The sequence below is a fragment of the Nycticebus coucang genome, chromosome 4 (genome assembly GCF_027406575.1).
Source record: "Nycticebus coucang isolate mNycCou1 chromosome 4, mNycCou1.pri, whole genome shotgun sequence".
NCBI lineage: Eukaryota > Metazoa > Chordata > Mammalia > Primates > Lorisidae > Nycticebus > Nycticebus coucang.
Genome location: NC_069783.1, coordinates 59447620 through 59466713, shown reverse-complemented (window position 1 = coordinate 59466713; position 19094 = coordinate 59447620). Strand labels below are relative to the sequence as shown.

Here is a 19094-nt window from a genome sequence, read left to right as displayed (position 1 = left end):
CCCAGGTGTCTTATTGCACTTTGTGGTTGGATATGTGGTTAAATCTGCCTAGGTCATTTGGCTGTATGTCTTGCATACCTGTTAGCAAGCATTCATAGCTAGAAACTGGCCTACTGCAGATACTGTTCCATTCTCAGAGTCATGTGGCTCAAGGAGTAGGGCGCCGGCCCCATATACCAGAGATGGTGGGTTCAAACCTGGCCCTGGCAAAAAACTGCAAAAAAAAAAAATTTAATAAATATTACCTTCCTTGAACTTTTTAGATAAAAACTAGAACTGAGAATTTAGAAGGGGGCAAGCCTTGAGGAAATCCCCTTTTTAATTGGTTTCAAGAAGTAGCTTATCTTTTGAATTACTAAACGGAGTTAGGAGACCTGTATTATAAAAACAATTAACATTTTATACAGAATATCTCATTTTAGCTTCCAGTTATATAAGAAACCTCATTCTTCTTGTTTTATAGATGAGGAAACAAGCAACAAAGGGGTACTTAATTTGCCGGAAATAACTTTCTCCTAATTAAGAAAGAGAACTTGAATCCAGTTCTGTCTCAGAATCTTATACTTTCCCCAGGGTTGTTCATGACCTCCTTCCCATTCTAGTTCTGGTACTACTTAGGCAAGTCCCTGGAAAGAAAAAGAGGCGGCAAGCACAATTACCTGATCATAGGAGTGTATCTTTTATATCTGAAAGATTTTGTTTGAAGCTTTTAGTGCATTGCTTTAAGAAATGTAGAAAGACCCAAATATCAATAACTTGACATATAACCTATTTTTCACATTGTAATAAAATTCTCTAATTTTTAGAACGATCCTTTTTTAAAAAAATGGGATTGTGATATATAGGGGCTGATGTGTACATTTTACATCTTACAAAGCGTTCATTCTATCACCACAACACCTCTAAAGTTAGCGATTGCATTTTTGGGTAACAAGGTTTATATTAACTGTTCTCTTTGAATTGATAAAAGTAAAATATAGAATATTTTAAAACAAGTAGAGCTTTATTAGTTTCAAATACATGAAGTAACAAACTAGGTCAACAGAGTCCATTCACTCAAATTTCAGCTTAAAAGGATCCTTGGGGATATCTTTTAACGAATAGATAAAAACAAATTTGTAATTAGCATGTTAATTATATAGTCTTTAAAAATGTATATGGGAGTCCTTTAAAACTTTTTTTTTTTCTTATACACTAAAAGCATTGCCCTTGAAAGTTTAGTTTGTGTTATTAATCTGTCCGGTCTATGAAGGAAGCATTTGTTGAAGACAGGTAAATTCCTCCCATCACTATTCCAAACATCACACATTCTGAATTAGGAGGTATTCTTAATGCGTTTTCCTTTAGATTTCCTGATGCAAAAATACAAATAACATTTTAGTTATCAAAGTCTGGTTGCAATAGGTGTTCTAATCCTCTTAGCCTATTTGTAAATGATTGCGGACACAATCTAGAGTAAATCCATTGAATGTGACCCTGTCAAAAAAGGCATTGAGAATAAAGAGGAAGAAAGTAGAAAAATACTACTTTTAACACAAGCTCCTCATAGAAATACTTTCAAAAAGCTTGTAACTTTTCAGAAATGAAAATTTATTCTCAGCCCAAAGATTTTGTATTATTCCTCTGTTTCTTTATTGGTCAGAATTAAGCAGTAGTGAATCAAGGTTTCTAGAAATATAGTGCATTTTAAAATAAAATAGATCTCAACCTATTAAATAATATTTAAATTAGGGTTCTTCTAATAGTACACAAGTAAATAAATGTAACACCTCAACATTTTTATGCCCTAATATTATTTTTAATTTCTTGTTTAATTGATTTGATAATAAATTGAGATGTAATTCATTTTAGCAAACTTTCTATTATACAAAAGATAACTCAGGTGATTGTTGTGAGTTCATAAAATAATTTTTAAGTTTCTCAAAAGGATTCACAAGATTACATTAAACTTTTTTTTTAATTACAGAAGTAGTCTGTGCTTACTGAAAGTGTCAAACAACTTATTAGTGCATTAAGGTAAAATTAAAGTCGGGCCTGGTGGCTTGTGCCTATAATCCTAGCACTCTGCGAAGTTGAGGTGGGTGGATTGCCTAAGCTTAGGATTCAAGACCAGCTACGAAAACTAGCTGGGTGTTAAGGCGGATGCCTGTCATCCCAGCTGTTTGGGAGGCTGAGGTAAGAGGATCTTTTAAGCCCAAGAGTTTGAGGTTGCTGTGAGCCAAGGCACACTACCTAGGGCAACAGAGTGAGACTCTGTCTCAAAAAAAGAAAAAAAGAAAAAACAAAGGTAAAATTAGTTTCTCTCTTCCTCTTTTCTACCCTCCATTTCCTGGAGTAATATTTTGGTAATAAAGGAAATACACATATCACATGGTTTCAGTTTGTTTGCTTTAATGGAACATATATGTTCTACATACTTTTTTTCTTGGAACAACCTGTAATAACATGTTACCATAAATAACATTTTTGGAAAGAATATGCTGTGGTAGATTTTTGCAACTCTCTTTAATATATGTCTTAATAGAAGGTAGCTGGATTTTTATATTTGTTTCTATGTTCAATTTGCTGTGATAGTACACATCAAGTAGCTTGTGTGCCATTAGCCATTCTCATTGGAGTTAGGTAATATCTCATTGTGGTTTTAATTTATATTTCCTTGATGATTAGTGATGTTGATCATGTTTTCAATGGCCTATTAGCCATTGTATATCTTCTTGTGAAAAAACTCTGTTCATGTCTTTTGGCTACCTTTTAATGGTTTGTTGTTGTTTTTGCTGATTTGTTTGAGTTCTTTGTAGATTCTGGATATTAGCTGTATAGTTTGTGAATATTTTCTCCCATTCTGTAGGTTGTCTGTTTATTCTGTTGATTATTTCCTTTGCTGTGTAGAAATGTTTAAATTAATTAAGTGCCATTTATTTATTTTTGTTGTTACTCTATTAGTGTTTGGGGTCTTTGTCATAATTTTTTTGCCTAGGACAATGTCTAAAAGAGTTTTTCCTGCAGTTTCTTCCAGAATTTTTATGGTTTCAGGTCTTAACTCTTTATCTTGAGTTAATTTTTGTATATGACAAGAGATAGCGATCCTGTTTTATTCTTCTGCACCAACATGCCATTTTTAACACTTTACTTTCTCTCTTTCTCCCCTTCCTCTGCCACCTCTTCTTCAATCAACCTCAATCCCTAGTCTCTGTGTTACTCACTCTCATTGGTGATAGATGAACCTCTAGCTCAGAACTCTTAAGCTCAAAAGCCAACGGCAGTCATAGACCTTCCAGTCTATGGTGTGTGTGTGTGTGTGTGAGATTATTACCAGTGTACACAAGCACGTTAGCAAAGCACTTATTCAAGTGCCCTATTTAGAACTTGCCTAAAATTCTCAGAGTTAAGGCAGGGTCCAGGATTAAATTGTATGGTTCCAGGTGGGGGGCAGTGGCTCACGCCTGTAATCCTAGCACTCTGGGAGGCCAACGCCGGTGGATTGTTTGAGCTCAGGAGTTTAGTACCACCCTGAGCAAGACTAAGACCCTGTCTCTAAAAATAGCCAGGTGTTGTGGTGGGCACCTGTAGTCCCAGCTACTTGGGAGGCTGAGGCAAGAGGATTGCTCAAGCCCAAGAGTTTGAGGTTGCTGTGAGCTGTGATGCCAGAACCCTCTACTGAGGGCAACAAAGTGAGACTCTGCCTCAAAAAATAAAAAAGAAATAATTTGTGTGCTTCCGAATTTTCAGGAGGTGACTGCTGCCTCTGGTATCAAATTTGATTACATTATACTTTATAACTTTAATGCCATTTTGTTCTATTGGGGAGGAAGAATTTAATTGCTTACTCTAGAGAATGAATTTTTTCCATTGACTAAGGAACAGAACATTTATTAAATTATCTTGGTGACCTGAGAGGGAGAAATATACTTCATTTTCCTTGCCAGAAGCAGATCCAGGCATTATTAACATGTGGTAAAAATTGTATAATTGAGCAATACTGACTTCTTTGGGATTCAGTCTTCTGGCCCCTGCTGTGTGATTGGTTCTGTCCAACCTGCTGGCATGCTGAGCAGGGAGCCTGCAGAGGATTAGGAAGGAAAAACCCTTTAGCAAGTCTCAGGTACTGAAGGTGTTTGATTTAATTTCACACATTCTATATGGTTATCCAGTTTCCCTGGGCAATCTCCAGTTTTGCCCATCTTTATAACCAGGGAATGCAAGGGTACATTGCAGACCCCATGCCATCATATGCAAGTGACTGTAGAGATGAGCGTTTGCCTCAAAAGGAGAGAAAGAAAGGTCACTGAGAGAAGACAAGAGAGTCTATGGTCCTTCAAAGAAGAAACAGATAGTTCTTTAAGCTCAGATATCATTGAAGAGGGAAGTTCCAGAGTTACCTATGGCGGAGGAGTTTCAGGATATGAAGGAATGGGTCAAACCTTGTATGATGACAGCTCTGATGGTTATTCCAGAAAGAGTTCCAAAATTGCTTTGAAGGGTGGACTAGGCACTAGCATTGGTGCATAGCTTCCCAAGAGGAGTACTTTGACAGTGACAGTAATGATATTCAGCAATGAGGTATGTAATAGCAGTTTTTCTAGGATGAATTCAGAGCTAGCATACTTAAATTAAGCCATGTCTTAAGTGGATGTGAATAATAATGACTGCAATTTTTATGACGTGGGAGCAAAGACTACATGTGGTATTTTATTGATGTATACAAATGTATTCCTGTCGTGTTTACAGATGTTTTATAATGTGGCAGGACATGTGTTAAAACTGTGACAGACTAATGGAAAACTGAGAAATCTTAGTATTATACACTTACTGTGCAAAGCATTTTACATAAATTTCATGCAATCCTCATAACAACTGTGATTGTAAATGTTATTGTCTTCATTTTAGCAATTTTTTAGTTTATTAATCCTTCCCAGAATGTTTTTCCCAATATTTATGATGAGAATTTTCAAACATAGAAAAGCTGAAAGAATTCTCAGTGAACACCTATGTGGCCACTTAGATTCTATAATTGTTACTTTTTAAAAACTATTTGCCTTATTATATACCTACCCATCCACTTATCGATCATCTTAGTTTTTGTTGTATTTCAAAATGAATTGTAGGCATTACTACATTTTACTTTTGAACACTTAAGTGTAGATATCATAACTAAATAGATTAAAAATCTATTAGCCTTAATTTAAAAAGCAAAAACAACCTGGGGCCTTCAATTTTATGTTTTAGGAATTATGTACTCAAGTCACTTTGGGCTTTCCTCATGAAATAGTAAGATATTTTAAATGAAGCTTTGCATGTTAAGAAACACTCATACCTCATTAATGAGAAGTGGAAATCTATAGGGGAGGGGATACCCTATTGAATTCCTAGGCCTTAGTAAGCCAGCATTGCAGTGTGAAATCTTACCTCATTTCTGATTTTAAATGAGACTGAAGTCATTGCCACATTTCAGAACACTGACTCCTCTCTTAAAAAGGGGAGTTTGGTTAGCAAATTAGTTAAGTACTTAGTAATGATATTGGGACTTAATTTCACTCATTTTCCCCTCTTTTCTTTCTGGGTGTGACTAAATTGTCTACAGCATGCTGCATGGTTGCTGGTAAAAGAGGAAATGGGGTAAGTAACTTAGGTAGGGAATTTTTACTACTGCTTAAATATGGGCTGATTCTTAAAGTACTTCTGCTATTATCTGTTTTTTAGAGTAAATTCACTAGCTACTAGAGAAATTGACTAGATGTATTATATAAATGTAGGTGTCAACCTTGTTTAATTAGTTTATTTGCATAGCATGCTAGTAGTCCATTAAAGCAAATTCATTTTATGTGTTTTGATTTAATGTGAATGTAAGTACATGTTTTATATGCATTATTAGGTACTCATATAATATAGTTTGGGGAGTTATTTTAAAAGAATACATTTTACATTGGTCTTACAAACTAAATTATAGAACTATGCTATAAAAAATAAAAAATAAGATCCTAGTTAAGACCGAACAATAATGAGTTTGTATATAGATAAGACGTAGAAAACATAGGTTTACAATCCGTTATCTGAAATCTTTGGAGGCCAAATATGTTTTGGAATTTAGAATTTTTGGATTTTAAAAATCTCATATGGTGTTTAATATTATATATATATATGATATGCTTCTCCTCCAGGGTCTGGAGTGGTACTGTATAATCAATCAAACATTAATATTTCTGGCTCGGTGCCTGTGGCTCAAGCGGCTAAGGCACCAGGCACAAACACCTGAGCTGGCAGGTTTGAATCCAGCCCAGCCTGCCAAACAACAATGATGGCTGCAACCAAAAAACAACAACAACAACAAAAAATAGTCAGGTGTTGTACTGGGCGCCTGTAGTCCCAGCTACTTGGGAGGCAGAGGGAGGAGAATCGCTTGAGCCCAGGAGTTGGAGGTTGCTGTGAACTGTGATGCCATAACACTCTACCCAGGGTGACAGCTTGAGGCTCTGTCAAAAAAAAAAAAAATTAATATTTCTTCAATGAAACATGAATATTCACACTAAGTTTGATAAAACAAAGTCTCTAAATAGCCTCATGTTTTTAAGCCAGGATTTGATTGCCAATTGAGTTTAATAAAACAACTGTAATTCTCTAGAGCCTTTTGTAGTTTGTAACTAAAAATTCTATACAATATAAAAAGAGCTATATAACTATTGGAGGTTCCTGCATATTCTGGAGAGAAAAGTCTAGAAAAAAGTATAGATTTCTATATTAGAATTGCATACTTGAGTAAGTGATTTACAGAAAAAGTAGTTAATTTGACCTTTTTTGTTTTGTATTTCACACTTGCATTTTTAAAAGGATGATAACCACATATTTATCAAAGGTTTTGAGGCTTAGTTAGGTTTTATCAAATTAGCCTCATAGCTGCATGATTCTGAGTTAATAACAAAATTTGATACTGTGCTTTTACAAATTTGTTAGTCAGAGAATGCTCTTTTCTAAATGTTTCCAGTTTACATCCACATTGCTTATGAGTTACTGTTTTTATTCCTTATCAAAAAAATTTAAACTAAGCTTAGTTCTTCCAAAAGATCCTGATTGATAAAGGGATACTGGAACAGAAAACATAAAGAACACTGATTTTTTTTCCTTCATTGTCCCTCATACATTCTGGGTTGAAAAGATTGTGGAGGAATTGCCTTTAAAGATTGATTCAGGGAATTTGGAAGAAATTAATTGCTTTGCATATTCTGGTTCATCTTTTCTTTAGGATAGTGGTTATATCTATAGCAAAAATGATTACAACTGACATTCTCATCAGTCCTTATCTGACAGAGAGGAGAGAAATGAAGTTACTAAGTAGTAAACGGGGACTGAATTTATCTTCATGACTACTAATCCTTTAGGATTAAGTATAAGGCTAAGGTTTCCAAGCTGTCTGCTAATCGAGAGGAAAAAATACCTGTAGTTGAATTTTTTAACTGGACTAAGATGTTCTAAATATATTTCAAAGAATGTGAAGGATTTAAAATATCAGTTTTCTTAAATACCTGATGAGTAATGTTTTAACTCATTTTTTAGGATTGGCTTTTCTGCAACCCTTTGGACTTTGAAAAAGCTAAACAAGTTTTAAAATAGTTTTCATTTTTGTATTTTCATTTCAATTTTTTATCCTTTACAATGTATTCTGGTACATTATTTACTTTCAACGGTGATGTCATTTTTGTGCAAACATCATGAAATAGTTAACCTGTTGTGAGACGGGCGTTGTGGTGGGTGCTTGTAGTCCCAGCTACTAGGGAGGCTGAGGCAAGAGGATCACTTCAATCCTAGAGTTTGAGGTTGCTGTGAGCTATGATGCCATGACTACCAAGGGTGACAAAGTGAGACTCTGTCTCAAAAAAAAGAGAAAAATTAAACTGTCGATACAATATCAGGATAGTCCTTTAAATACTTAAAATGTTTCAGGTATTTGGAGAATTAGAAGCAGTCTATGAAAGCCAAACACTTCATATTTGAAGAAGTTCTTGAATGTAGAGAAGTATTATAATTTGGTTATTTGTCAGACAGAGCTTATCTGGGTATTTCATTATTAGACCATAATCCCAAAGTATACGAAAGCACTCTTCATACCCAGTTATATTCTCAGCTGGATACAGAGTGGGTAGATGAACTATTTCTTAATTTGCATTTTTAGAGGAACATTGATCTTTATTCTTTTTTTCCTCATCAATTAAATTTAGCCATTAGCTAAATTACTTTTTATTTTCTACTTGTAGTTAACTAGTGTCTTCCAGTCTGGAAGAATTAAATTACAATGGATATTGCCTGTAAGTAGTACTTTTTATCAGTGAAAATCAGGCATTAAGAGGGATTATTCACAAGTTGGCCCTAACATTTTTTTTTTTAAAGCAGCCCTGCAAATAGCCATAAAGCTTGTTTGAAGTTTTAATTTTTTGAATGATGTGGGTTTATTAGTAATATCCCAGTGTTCTTAGTAGAGAAGAGCAATTTTAGTGTTACCATAAGCATGTTTTTTATTCTTCTTACCTCAAGTTCCTTTTTGTCACAATTTTAGGTTATAAACTAAAAAGCAAGAACTCATAATGGAGACTTCCCACTGTTGGCTTATGAGTAGATTTTGGGGGAATATCAGATTTTTATTCAGAAATTTATCTGATAGTACATTGATGAACATTTCAGAGCATTGATACTTTAGGACTTAATGTTTCTTGTTCAGCAGTTTTTTTTTTAAAAGCATAGCTTTTACATTGATTTCCCCCAAATAAGCCTCATTTTCAGTAAGAGGGGAAATGCAAGTACTTTAATATGGATTATAATATACAGTTTTATAGTTTGCGAGCAATAAATAATCATCTCTATTCCATCTTTCTGTCCTTTGATTATAAATCCTGGAATCTGACAATTCTAGCTCAGAAGAACCCATTAGTGTGTTTTTGTCTTTGGAGCTTTAAAAATGGTCTCATATGCCATTAAAAAAAGTAGTTTTATAATCCCACTAGCATATAGGTCCATGAGATAAGGATTTTTTGTCTGTTTTGTTCTCTGCTTTCTAATGTGTAGAATAGTGCCTGGCATGCAGTAGGCATTCAGTCAATATTTTTAAATAATTGCATAAATTCTTGCCTTTAATAGAAAAAGTGAAGTTTTTCATGTCAGTGAATTAATGTTTATGTTATTCAGAAAGCAGAGTCTGTCGCTGGGAAGAAATGATATAGTTCAGCTAAAAGAAGCCTACAAATGGATAACTCACCCCCTGTTTTCAGAGGAACTGGGTGTTCCCATTGATGGAAAGGTATTGGGTCCTCAGAATTGTTAATTTCATTCTCTGATTTTGCTAGTTTTACTTCAGTATATGGGAGAGTTTTGGTTAGCCAAAAGAATCTTTTTAAAATAATCCAGTGGAGAATTTTTAACTTTTAATATGTTAATTCCTAAGTGTCTTAAATTGAGGTTAAAGGCTTTCTTCTTTTTTTTTTTTTTTTCTCCCCCAATGACTTCTTTGTGATCCAAGGCACTTATTAGTGTAACAGGTGCAGTGTCCCATAATTGACCTTAAAAGGTTAGAAATGAATTTTGGCATTTAATGTATTTATAGTTTAATTGAAAGAACAGATTTACTGATACAAAGCAATATATAAATAACCATGAGCAAGTGTTTAGTCAACTCTAGACTATTTAATTTTGGATTATGAGAGTGGGCTCACTCTGTCCTGCCTTTTTGGTATCTCAAATCCCACTGTTCACTCTTAGGTAGTATCTTTAGAACAAGAACACTCTGTTTTTCCACAGCAGACCTTGCCCCAGTCTCTGGAATGGATGGAACTTTAGGAAAGAGCTTGACATGCTTCTGTGTGTGAAAACAGAACATATTCCCAGGTCATCTTAAATTAGATTTTAATTGTATTGCCTCATTGCTTCATCATTTTGCTTGAAGGAAATTCCCTGAATATCCTATATACCACTATTCCAGTAAAATCACAAAACCATCTTCTAAAACTAAATAGTTTTTTTCACCATTCTGAATGATGTAGTTGTATTTCCTTCTATTAGTAAAAATATGCTCTGACTGTTCTTTAAACTGAATATTGAGAGAATAGAGAATAAAACCACAGATCGTATGAAGAGGAAATGAGGTAATGAAAGTACTGTGGAAATTTGAGAAGCCATCAATGCAAAATATTTCTAGCTCAAATTTCAGTTTTGAAGTACAAATCATTTTACATGATGAATCAGTGAGAAGGGAAAATAGAAGACAAAATATGCAATAGTCTAATAGATTCAAATTGAGTGAAGCTTTCTTGAATAATAGGAATGTGTTATTAATTTTAGTTTTATTGATTAGAATAAGGAACAACAGAAAAAAGGTTTTCATTATTATGATTCTAGAGTAGATAATAGGGTTACTGACAGTCCAATGAATTCAGTAAATTAAAAAAAAATCAATAAACAGAACTCAAAAAGGACCAAATTTTAATATAGTATGCTTTTTGTTTTTCAATGTATAATTTTATATATTCTCCATGGAGGAAAAAGTATATAGAATGTGAATTGTGTATACAAGTATGTTCATTGCAGTATTTTTTTATAACAGAAAAAGTTTCTACAATTTAACTGTCCAACAGTTCCTAGAGTTGAAAAGATATCCATGATGTAATATTAAATAAAGCAGTTTTCCAAAAGTATGCATAGTATCTCAAAAAGTATATATATATATGTTTTCATTAAATGGCTAGGAAAAAAAACACCAAAATTGTTAATAGTTGTGGAGTGGGATTGAAAAACCATTCTGTGTTCAATTATTTTATACTTTATGTATATCACTTTTGTACTAAAACAAAACATTAAGATCTCTTTTTTAAAACTCAAATCCACTAAGAGATTTGAGTACTTTGAAAAGGAATTTCATATAGTTTTTAAGAATGTGACTAAAATGGTCTTTTGCCGTGCTAATAATTCTAATCATAGTATAGACAGAACAATACTTCATTTCTTTCAGTTATTATCTCTTTCTAATTCTCTGAATTCTCATTCATCTTCATACCTAATTTACATATTGGTCCAAAAATCATACAAATTTATTAAAAATTTTATTTTAGAACTTTTTTTGTAGGATCACTAGTGACTGAGTTGTAGAAATTAAAATAAATAAATACTGTTTCCTTTACAGCTTCCCTGTGAACAAGCTGATATGAAAGCAGTAGTATTTCGAGTTTTTCTTGTCACTTTTTCTGAGCCAATTTTTGAGAGTTAATTTCTATCTCCATTCTTAAGTTGTTGGTAGTTTCCTTTTGCTCATTTTTAAACTGTCTTTATAATTTTTAGAGCTTGTTTGAAGTGAGTGTGGTCTTTGCTCACCCAGAGACAGTTGAGGATTGCCACTTCCTGTAAGTTGCCATTGTAAATTGTCAATTGTGTAAAATTGTTAATGCCCCTTGGTGTTCGTGAAAATTGTATTGCCTCTTTTTCTAATGTGCATTTCAGAACTTGTCATGTCTTAATAGTTTAAAATGTGCCCTGTAACATAAGTTTCCTAGGAAGATTAATGCAGCTCTTACAGGAATTCCTTTTGCCTACCCCTGGTGTCCTGAGTTTAGCAGTCATACTATATAAAATATATTTGAGTTATTCTACCCAGAAATAAACTCATTAACCTTTTATTTTAACTTTAATTTTATTTTAGAGGTACGTTATGCCCGGATTGTTTCAAGCCAGCCAAAAACAAACAGGTAAGGATTTTCACTTCTTTAGTGAGTTTAGTCTAAGCAGAATATTCACATTAACAATAAAAAGGCAATGCATTAGAAATGTGGCCATCTCTATTAAGAATTAATCTTGAAATATTTTGATTTGCTGTATTTATTTTTCTTTCAATTGTTTTCAACCTTTATTTCTGGCTAGGAAGTCAGCGCATAGAAACATCCTCATGTTGTGTCAGTGTTTGGCGTGTTCCCTTGATGTTGTTAAACTTGGAACCAGTGTTTCAATGATGTTACTATTACCCATTTGGGGAAATTCAGCTTTTCGATTTTATCCTCCACATTACATCTTTTGAGGAAATCCATGGTAAACATCATCAGTGTTCTAAACTTTCATCTAATATGCGTTTTCTAGAAATTGGTGCCTGTAGTCCCAGCTACTAGGGAGGCTCAGGCAAGAGAATTGCTTAAGCCCAAGAGTTTGAGGTTGCTGTGAGTTGTGATGCCACAGCACTCTACCCAGGGCAACAGCTTGAGACTCTGTCTCAAAAAAAAAAAAAAAAAAAAAAAGAATACAGTGAAGGAGACCTGTTCTGCTAAATGCACCTGCTAATACAGACATAGACTACTATATTGAAGAGAAGGGTTACAGAGGTATCCCAACTGCAGAGCTGACATGAATGGTTAAGTTTCATTTATTTTCTTCAAGCTGTTAAGTATTTTCCCTTTAAAGGAGGTAAAATGATATAATTTTTCCCACCATGTTCTATGTTGCACCATTGGTGTTTTCTCATCTGGGTGATAAAGTGTCTTTTCATTTTATCCTATATAGTCGGTATTCACTAGAATGGCAGTTATGAAAGCTTTGAATAAAATAAAAGAAGAGGATTTCCGCAAGTAAGTAGAAGTATAGAAACAAAGAAGCATCATGGAATTTTAGAATCAAGGGAATGGTAGTGAGAAGGCTGGATTATCTCTAACACAAGACTTGATGTATTTTAGAGGCTAGGACTATGCATTAGCCATTGTTACATCCCCAGCCCCTGGTGCAGTACCTGGCATGCAGTGGTGTTCAATAAATGTTTGCCAAAATTAATATTTAAATTTACAAATCAAGTCCAACTCCTTCATCTTTTAGAAGAGGATATTAATATCCAAAGTGGGGTTTGATTTTTCTGAGATTTCAACTAGATAATAGAGTGGACTTCAAGCCAGATTTCCTGATGCTCCAGCCTAGTGCTAATCCCATTCCATTTCTAATCCCATGCTTCTTAGTAGTGTTGTCCATCTTTAGAAGAGGGAGAAGGTGGCTTTTGAGTTTGTTTACCTGTTCAAATATGCTGAAGTGTAATAAATGCAGTAAATCTTATATTTTAATTCTCAGTGCACTCATTTTACTAAATAAAACATTACAGTTATCCTTCTAGAAGATCTTTCAATAAATTTCAGTGATGTTATAAGGAGGATTTCATATATTTAATGACTAAAACGAGTCTCAGTGAAGCAATTGTTCCTGCTTTCTTCTTCAAGACATCTTGGGAAAACTTATGAAATTTTCAAGCCATGCATTTGGGATTAAATCCACATCTGGTCATATACAGGTAGACTCCAATCTATGGCTTTGGAAATTCTTAGATTGAAGACAGAGAATAAAGCCATATGTTGTTCTTTCCTGTCTGTCCTAAACTTAGCTGAAAGGGCATATTCTGCCATATACCACTTTTATGGCTCTCTGGTCTGATTCCTAAGGTTATAGTTGGAATGAAAAGGAAAAAGAGAGAAAAATGGTAGAGTACCCTCCTATGAGTGGAATTTACTCGTATGACCAGTCTCTAACCATGCACTAACTTTACCTAAAAGATAAAGGATCATGTAAGCTAGCAGTTAACAGTAAGTGACCATGGATAGCAAAATGGTTAAAGAGTTTAAGAAGGTTTCCACTTCGTATATAAAGATTGAGGTTGAAAGGTAGTAGCAGAGCCTTGTCACTCTCATCTGTATAAGTGCTAATCCAGAGGCCTGAAAGACCCTTATTGTTCCAAAGGTTAGGGAGAGGCTTAGTCATTGAAAGACTCAGGCTGTGTGTGTCTCAGACAATGCTGATTCATCTTAGTTTTGTGATTCAATATTATGTCTGGAAAATAGTAGCTGTAAAATTTATTTTGTTTTACAGGCAGTTTCCTTGTCCTCCAAACTCACCAAAGGCTGTATGCACTGTTCTTGAAATTCAATGTGCTCATGGTGCTGTTTTTGTGGCTGGTAAAATATTTAGTCTAGAATATATGACACTGTGAACTTATTCTCCTTCCTGAAAAACTCACCTGACTCCTTCTGTTCTATTCTTCCTGTTGTTACTAGGTTCTGATTCCTTTACTCTTTTGAGAAATAGAGCTATTAGCCAAATTTATTTTGGGTTGTATAGGCATTCTTAAGGATCAGTCAGGAGATCTGTTATTTAAGATGCTATGTCAAAGGGAATGATACTTCCTGGGTTTTAACAGCTTTCCTTAGAGATGGCCAAGTAGAAATATGGGTGGATGCAGAGACCCAAAACTGTTGTAGAGAAAGCAGCATAAAGGATATTTTATAACATAAAGCAAAGGGAACCCGTGGCCTTCAGGAAACCTGAGTCTTCCCGGTCATTAAGTGCTGCCTTTTGACTGAATCCAAATTTTACATAAACCCTTTTATTGAAAAGGATGCAGCAGAGAAAGACAAGACTAAACTTTTGTTGCCTTTTTGGTGCTTGAAAAAGAACACTCTAAGTTTGCAGGTTCCCCACCCCTGAATTCCTTGGCTTCTACCAAAAAAAAAAGTTGCGTTGACTTTCCCAGGAGGCAATCTAGCAGGCAGTTTTTGTTTTGAAAGTTACGGCTGTTTTACATGGTAATAGCTAAAATGAAATTGTTCTTTAGCCTTGACTATGATACCCTGCTGTAGGATAATGAAAGCTACCTGCCTTAGTGTATCTTTATTCATAAAGCAGTGAGTCATGTTGTATTAGGGATTTTTTTACTGGAAAAAAAAATTCAAAATCTCCTGTATTTAGATTCTTTGGAATACATTATTACCGATAACTATTACATTGAAAGCATTTTTAATCAGGTGTAAAAGCAATAGTTTTTTGCTTTTACAGAAAACCATAGTCCCAGCTACTTGGGAGGCTGAGGCATGAGAATCGCTTAAGCCCAAGAGTTTGAGGTTGCTGTGAGCTGTGATGCCACAGCACTCTACCGGGGGCGACTTAGTGAGACTCTGTCTCAAAAAAAAAACAGCAATAGTTTTTCTTAATCCTTAGTGCATTCTGTAATATTATGTAATTTAGCCAATCAGATTAATACATAAATTGAGCATTCCTTCCAAATTCACATTCGTATCATGTCTTAACCATCTATTTTATCATTACTTCAATCGTTTTATGTAATTACTATGTGCCTATGTGCCAAATTAGATTGTAAGTTAGTTAAAAAGCTAGATCTTGTTTTATATCGTAACACTACAACTTTGGCACTCATTAAATAGTTGTTGCCTCTTTTTATTCTATTATGTTAATCACACCATTTCATCCAGGCTACCTGGTATTTCTTTGGCAGGGAGATATAATAAGTACTCCAGAAATCTACCACAAACTCCTTGGATAATTGATGGAGAAAGGAAGTTGGAATCTTCAGTGGAAGAATTGATTTCATATCATCTCTTGACAGTATTCAAAGCAGAGAGTAAGTTTTATAATTTTCTTTCTCTCTCTTTCTTGTTTGGGATTCAAACAAAGAAAGGGTACAAAGAATTAGGTTACACTGCTTGCATTTATTAGGTAAAGTCCCTCTTATAATTGTGTCCTGCCCCTAAGAGGTGTGCCATACACCGTGAACTGTCCCTTCGCCCTTCTCCCCCATCCCTCATTCCCTTACCGCCTCCCCCCCATTTTAGCTCATCTACTGCCTTCATAGTAGAATTGAGTACATTGGATTCTTGCTTTTCCATTCTTGTGATACTTTACTAAGAAGAATATGTTCCACCTCCATCCAGATTAATACAAAAGATATAAAGTCTCCATCTTTTTTAGTGGCTGAATAGTATTCCATGGAATACATATACCACAGCTTGTTAATCCATTTCTGGGTTGGTGGGCATTTAGGCTGTTTCCACATTTTGGTGATTGTAAATTGAGCTGAGATAAACAGTCTAGTGCAAATGTCCTTTTATTTCTTTTCTTGAGACAGTCTTACTCTGTTGCCCTGGCTAGAGTGCAATGGTGTCATCATAGCTCACAGTAACTTCAAACTCCTGGGCTCAAGCAATCCTTGTGCCTCAGCCTCCCAAGTAGCGGGGTAGCATATGCCACCATGCTTGGCTAATTTTTTTTCTTTTTTGAGACAGAGTTTCACTATGTCGCCCTCGGTAGAGTGCCAGGGCATCACAGCTCACAGCAACCTCAAACTCTTTGGGCTTAAATGATTCTCTTGCCTCAGCCTCCCAAGTAGCTGGGACTACAGGTGCCCTCCACAACACCCAGCTATTTTTTTTTCTATTTTTAGTAGAGATGAGATCTGGCTCTTGCTCAGGCTGGTCTCGAACTCCTGAACTCAAGCTATCCTTCTGCCTCAACCTCTCAGAGTATTAGGATGACAGGCATAAGCCACCATGCCCAGCACGTAATTTTCATATTTACATATACTGTCTATCATTAATAGATTTCTTGGGGGTGGCAGGAAAAATTTAGTACCAAGTGTGGGTCTCTTGGCTGTAGGCTTCCCAGGAACAGGGATCATCATCATGTCCTGAGTGCCTCTGGCCTGGGCTAGATTTCAGCCATGGTATCCAAAAATGTCTGCCTTTCCTCTCTCAGGATGACTTTCTCCTGGGGAAATTAAAAACAGTGGTGAGAAACACTTTTAAATGAATGCACCTAAGCCCTGACCTTGGCACATCTCAGCCTCGGCTTCTTGAGGAATATGAGGAAAATTAAAATACATCTTCCTCATCTAGTTCTTGTTCCAGAGTCTCACTGACAAATGTCTGCTTCTGTCTTGGGATAAAGTTCAGGCCTAGAGAAGACAGATCAATAGCAACCGTTTTACAAAGACTTAACAGCAGACATACTAGGTTTTGATTTCCTTGGTATTAATGAGGCAAGTTTGTGGGATGACTCAGGTCCTGTACAGCCTTTGCTTCCCTTGTCTCAACAGGCTTTTCAAGTCAAAGGGAGCATAAAGTTTTGTGATTTCACATAGGATTAAATAAGAGGAAAGGAACTAAGATTTCAATTGCAGGAAATCGCGTTCCATGTCAGGAATAAGTGCAGGCAGTAAGTGATGTCACTGTTTGGAATAGGGCTCCTTGCATAATTAGAAAACCTTTTCTGAGGGCCCACCTAGATATCCATCCCTCTCTTTAGAAGACTTAAGACAGAGTGCTTTAGAATGCCAAGCAGATGGTCTAGATGAGATATGGCCATTCCTTCCAACTCTCTGTCTTGCCAGAGGAAAGAGAAGCACTTCAAACCATATCCCTTTTATAATTTGTAGCCTATCAGGAAGGTGCACTCATTTTAAATGGTCTTTAATAACTGTTTAGTGAATAGAAGTAACTCAGCAAACTAGTATTTTCCAAAATCTTAGCAGTAAAGACTCTGGGCTATTGCCATGAGCATTTACTTAATTTGGTATTTACAAACCGGTTATCTCATAAGACTTATGCAAGTTATAAAGAAGTGAAATAAAGCTTTAGCAAAAAAGTTTCTTTCACATTTTTCTTGGGGCTACCTTACTCTCTTTCTCTAAGAAGATTCAAGAAACCTTCAGTTCAGACTGTTCCCAAGGAATCTCCTATTATCCCCAGGGCTACTAGAGGGCTCTTTCAGAGCTATGCTTTTCCCCTTGCAGTCTTTCATGAAGGTGGTTTGTTGTCATTTTTCCATTTGAGGAGGAAAAATTGTCCCCAGGCTGAAAATAAAGCAAATTATGTGTTCAGCATCTGAAATGTGTGCTGAAGTAATTTATTGAGAACCACTGAGGAAAAGCACACCTCTGGGTGTCCGTGCTAACGGCTCCTTGTCAGGGGAGGAAACCTTGTTTGAAACCCCTAACTAATAGCAACAGTTTGCTTAAGTTTGTACTTCTCAGATAATATTACTTATTACTTTTGATTAATGGTTCATGTCTGACAACTCTGAGAAGATGCTTCTAGATGTTGTACCCTTAAATTTTATAGCTCTATATAATAAGCCAGTATTATACGGAGCGGCTTAGCTACTTATGTAAATGGTCCTTCCCCTACGTGGGCTATATAGACTTGTTTCTCAGTCATTTCACACTGAAACATATGATCCACTTGCTAATTACTAAGTTAATGAGTAATAAATTTTGACACATTCTTAAAATAAATGTGTCAAAAAATTTTCCCCTGATATATTTATTATTTTACTTATTGATAAATGTCAATTCCCTGCTAAAAAACCAGTCAATGACTAGCTACAAGATCAAGTCCAAAGTACTTAATTTGATTTTCTGGGATTCTGGGGCTTTCATCATCTGGGCTCTGCTCTTCTTTCAGCCCCATTGTCTATGTGCCCTGCATACAAAGGCCACTGCATTTCAGCTGAACCGCTTATAGTTTCTGACCATTCTTGACCTAGATTTTGTTTTTTAGTGGGATAATGCAAAGCATAATGTGAGTTTAAAAAACTCAACTAAATCTTAAGCTGAATTTAAGTTTGAAATTATTTTTTTTATTTTATTTTTTTTTTGTAGAAACAGAGTCTCACTGTACCGCCCTCGGGTAGAGTGCCGTGGCGTCACACGGCTCACAGCAACCTCTAACTCTTGGGCTTACGTGATTCTCTTGCCTCAGCCTCCTGAGCAGCTGGGACTACAGGCGCCCGCCACAGCGCCCAGCTATTTTTTTGTTGCATTTTGGCCGGGGCCGGGTTTGAACCCGCCACCCTCGGCATATGGGGCCGGTGCCCTACTCACTGAGCCACAGGCGCCGCCCAAGTTTGAAATTATTAATACTTAGGGCAGTGGCTCCTTTTCCTTTTTTGTCAGCTAATTATTCTTAATTGTACACTAATAAAGTTTAAAGTCTGTCCCCCACATTTTTATCATTTCCTTACTAGGATCCAAGGAAGTTTCCTTAATTCTCATTTTTCTAAAAGATATGGTAAATACCCCTTTTGCCTTAGTCTGGATTTTATGCTTCTGTGGCCTTCTCAAGAGCCTGGCTTTCTGTACTTCCTTCTTACTGATAGCCTGGAATTTATGGGAAATTTTATGGGCTGTTTTATGAATTTAGTATTTCTGGCCTGAGTTAGCCATAACTGGTAGGCTTAACTCTTTGAGGTCTGTTTGTCCTTTTCACCCCTTCTAGTCATGGGTTCTGGTTTAGTTGCTGTGGACCACCTGGTTC

General features: G+C 35.5%; 1 protein-coding gene across 13 annotated transcripts in view; it reads left to right on the top strand.

Moving 5' to 3' along the window:
- Window positions 1-19094, top strand: part of PUS10 (pseudouridine synthase 10) — a 56322-nt gene that overhangs the window by 25827 nt on the left and 11401 nt on the right. For 10 of the 13 annotated variants that reach the window (XM_053589421.1, XM_053589425.1, XM_053589420.1 and 7 more), the window contains 7 exons: window positions 5582-5616; window positions 9172-9283; window positions 11314-11375; window positions 11672-11717; window positions 12520-12584; window positions 13861-13946; window positions 15281-15406. In XM_053589421.1, coding sequence (XP_053445396.1) covers window positions 5582-5616; window positions 9172-9283; window positions 11314-11375; window positions 11672-11717; window positions 12520-12584; window positions 13861-13946; window positions 15281-15406 — 532 coding nt within the window. The remainder of the gene's footprint in view (window positions 1-5581; window positions 5617-9171; window positions 9284-11313; window positions 11376-11671; window positions 11718-12519; window positions 12585-13860; window positions 13947-15280; window positions 15407-19094) is intronic. The other 3 variants (XM_053589429.1, XM_053589430.1, XM_053589431.1) reach the window with 1 other exon arrangement.